This window comes from Penaeus monodon, chromosome 13, assembly GCF_015228065.2.
Source record: "Penaeus monodon isolate SGIC_2016 chromosome 13, NSTDA_Pmon_1, whole genome shotgun sequence".
Lineage (NCBI taxonomy): Eukaryota > Metazoa > Arthropoda > Malacostraca > Decapoda > Penaeidae > Penaeus > Penaeus monodon.
In genome coordinates, this window is record NC_051398.1 from 3537438 (window position 1) to 3539937 (window position 2500).

At 43.8% G+C, this 2500-nt stretch overlaps 1 protein-coding gene across 1 annotated transcript in view; it reads left to right on the plus strand.

Moving 5' to 3' along the window:
* The window catches only part of LOC119580028, a 16194-nt gene that overhangs the window by 4377 nt on the left and 9317 nt on the right, over window positions 1-2500 (plus strand). Inside the window, exon 2 of the mRNA XM_037927883.1 lies at window positions 1175-2022. Within this exon, the coding sequence (XP_037783811.1) occupies window positions 1176-2022 (847 nt within the window). The 5' untranslated portion in view covers window position 1175. The remainder of the gene's footprint in view (window positions 1-1174; window positions 2023-2500) is intronic.

The window sequence follows — 2500 nt, forward strand, 5'->3', positions numbered from 1 at the left end:
TGTGTGTGTGTGTGTGTGTGTGTGTGTGTACATGTATGTTTGTATGCATGTACAGTATATGTATATATATATATATATATATATATATATATATATATATATATATATATATATATATATATATATATATGTATATATGTATGTATGTATGTCCAGTATACATGCATGCAGAGAGAGAAGGGAATGGAAACAGACTAACAGACAAACAAACAGAGACAGTCATACGAGCAAAACTAACCAAAAAATTTGTTCTCACATTTGTATCAAAGAAGAAAAGGAAAAAAAAACAGCGCGTGAGAGAGCGTTGCCACCGTTACTAATTCTCGAGTGATAAAAATACAGACACACCGTCATGTGTCCCAAAAGATCCACAAAATCACAAAATAGGGCCATGTAACGTTGGAACAGAAAAAAAGATGAAGAAAAATACGCTGAAAGCTATGTGGACGATCTTCTGCTGTTTTATGTTGGTGGGGAAGATGGAGACATGCGGGAAGCTATATATGTGTATATATGTATGTATGTTTATGTTCTTCGTCTTCTTCTTCTTCGTTTACCGTTAAGTTGCATTATCATCTTCAATCATTATGTTTTTATCGTATCTATCAGTCACGTCATCTTAATCGTCATCGTCATCACCATCTTCACCACTTTTACTGGCATCACCATCATTGTTTGCATCATCGTTGCCTTTTAACATTAGTATAATCGCCAGGAATGATATTAACGGCAGTAATATTACTAATTCCGCATTCATCATGACGTTTCTTCCTCTTCTTTATCGAATAATGCCATTCCAAAAAGTGGAAAGTGGTTGTATGTGGATCTACCTCTCTGTCTATTTGTCGGTCTGTCTTTCCGCGTGTCTGCTACAGTATAATCACACTTTATGTGCATAATCTCGGTAAGAGTTTTCGGGAGCGGATCGTACTATGACTACTGTACTGCTGTCGCCCTATAATTAAGTTGTGCAATTAACGGTGTTCACCGTTTTTATGATCCTCTACATGTTTATAAGTTCCTGGTATGTTGACGGATATTCTTAGTCTCTAAAGTACGTGATTATAAGCGATTAGATTTTAGCAATCGTAAACTTTGACATGAATTTATCATTCGTAATTTGAAAAAAAAAAAATGAAGTTTTGTTCTTACCAAGCATTCTCTTTTATTACAGAATGACAAGTATGACACGTCTCGTAACGGTGGCCGTGACAGTGACCCTTCTCCAGGCAACGCCCTCCGCGGCTTTTAACCCGTTCCAGCACGCCTTTGGTTCTCTCCACAGGGCCTTCAACCCTGTCCAAAGAGCCCTCGACAGACCCCTTTCCAACGTAGGCGACTTCCACAATGATCTGTCGGAGCAGCACGTGTTCGGCTCGTCCCCCCCTTCGGCGACGGGGATGCCCATCAACACCCTCTTTGGGAAACTGGGGGCTGTGGGAGACGGTGACAGAGCGCCCTCGCCGCCCGCAATCAGTGGGGTTCCTGCAAGCCCGGATTCCCAGCGCGTGAACTTCAACATCGACACTTTTACCTTCAACCAACACAACACGCGCAGGGTGGACGACATCTTCAGTCTCCTGGCCGACATCGAGGACGACCCACGCCCCGCGACGCCCTCGGAGGAGCCCCAGGAGGCAGCGGACGACCCGAGAACCGAGGACCCGCAGCCTGAGGAAGAGACAGACGATCTGGCCGTGACCAACGCCATCGGCAAGGGGGTCCTCCAAGCAGCCAAGAACATGGAGGGCGTCCTCAAGGTTATCCGGAAAATGAAATCCAGAGTCGAGGACCGGAGTAACTCCTCCTTGGCGGAGCTGTCGGCCTCAAACACCTCCGCCTCCCTGGTCGACGTCCTCCTCGATGTGCCGACGCTGGAGGGCATCAGGACGGCGGGACTCACGGCCGAGTCTGAGGCGGAGTTCCTCGACCACCTGACTTCCGTCCTGCTTGGGGCCGAGGACAGGCAGCAGTCCGCCCTCACGCTCGACCCTGTGACCATCATTGCGCTCCTCACCCTTGGTACGTAGGTCTTAGTGAGTTAGGATTTGCTCTTGATTACCATTACTCATCTTATTTATCAAATAGTTCAATTATTATTTCATCCACCACAGAGTTCAATTATTATTTTATTTCTCACGTAGTTGAATTATCAATTTATTCATCACACAGGTAAATTGTGACATTAATCGCCTAAAAATACGATCGTGCCTTCGAGTCTCTGCCTAGTTTCATATGTTCACCAGTAGCTTCCTCTTGCTCGGTGGATATTCCTGCATAGAAAATTTCTACCAAGATGCGTCGTCTGTCATGAGCTGAATAAATGACCTTTTTTTTATTATTCCCTGGAGAAATTTTCTACCAAAATGCGTCGTGTTCATAAGCTGAATAAAATGCGTTTTTTGTTTGTCTGTTTGTTTTTGTTTTGTTTTTTTTCTTTCGAATATGTCTTCAAGATTTAGAAGTTCGATTAGTAATGAAATTTGCATTGTCACGGTAA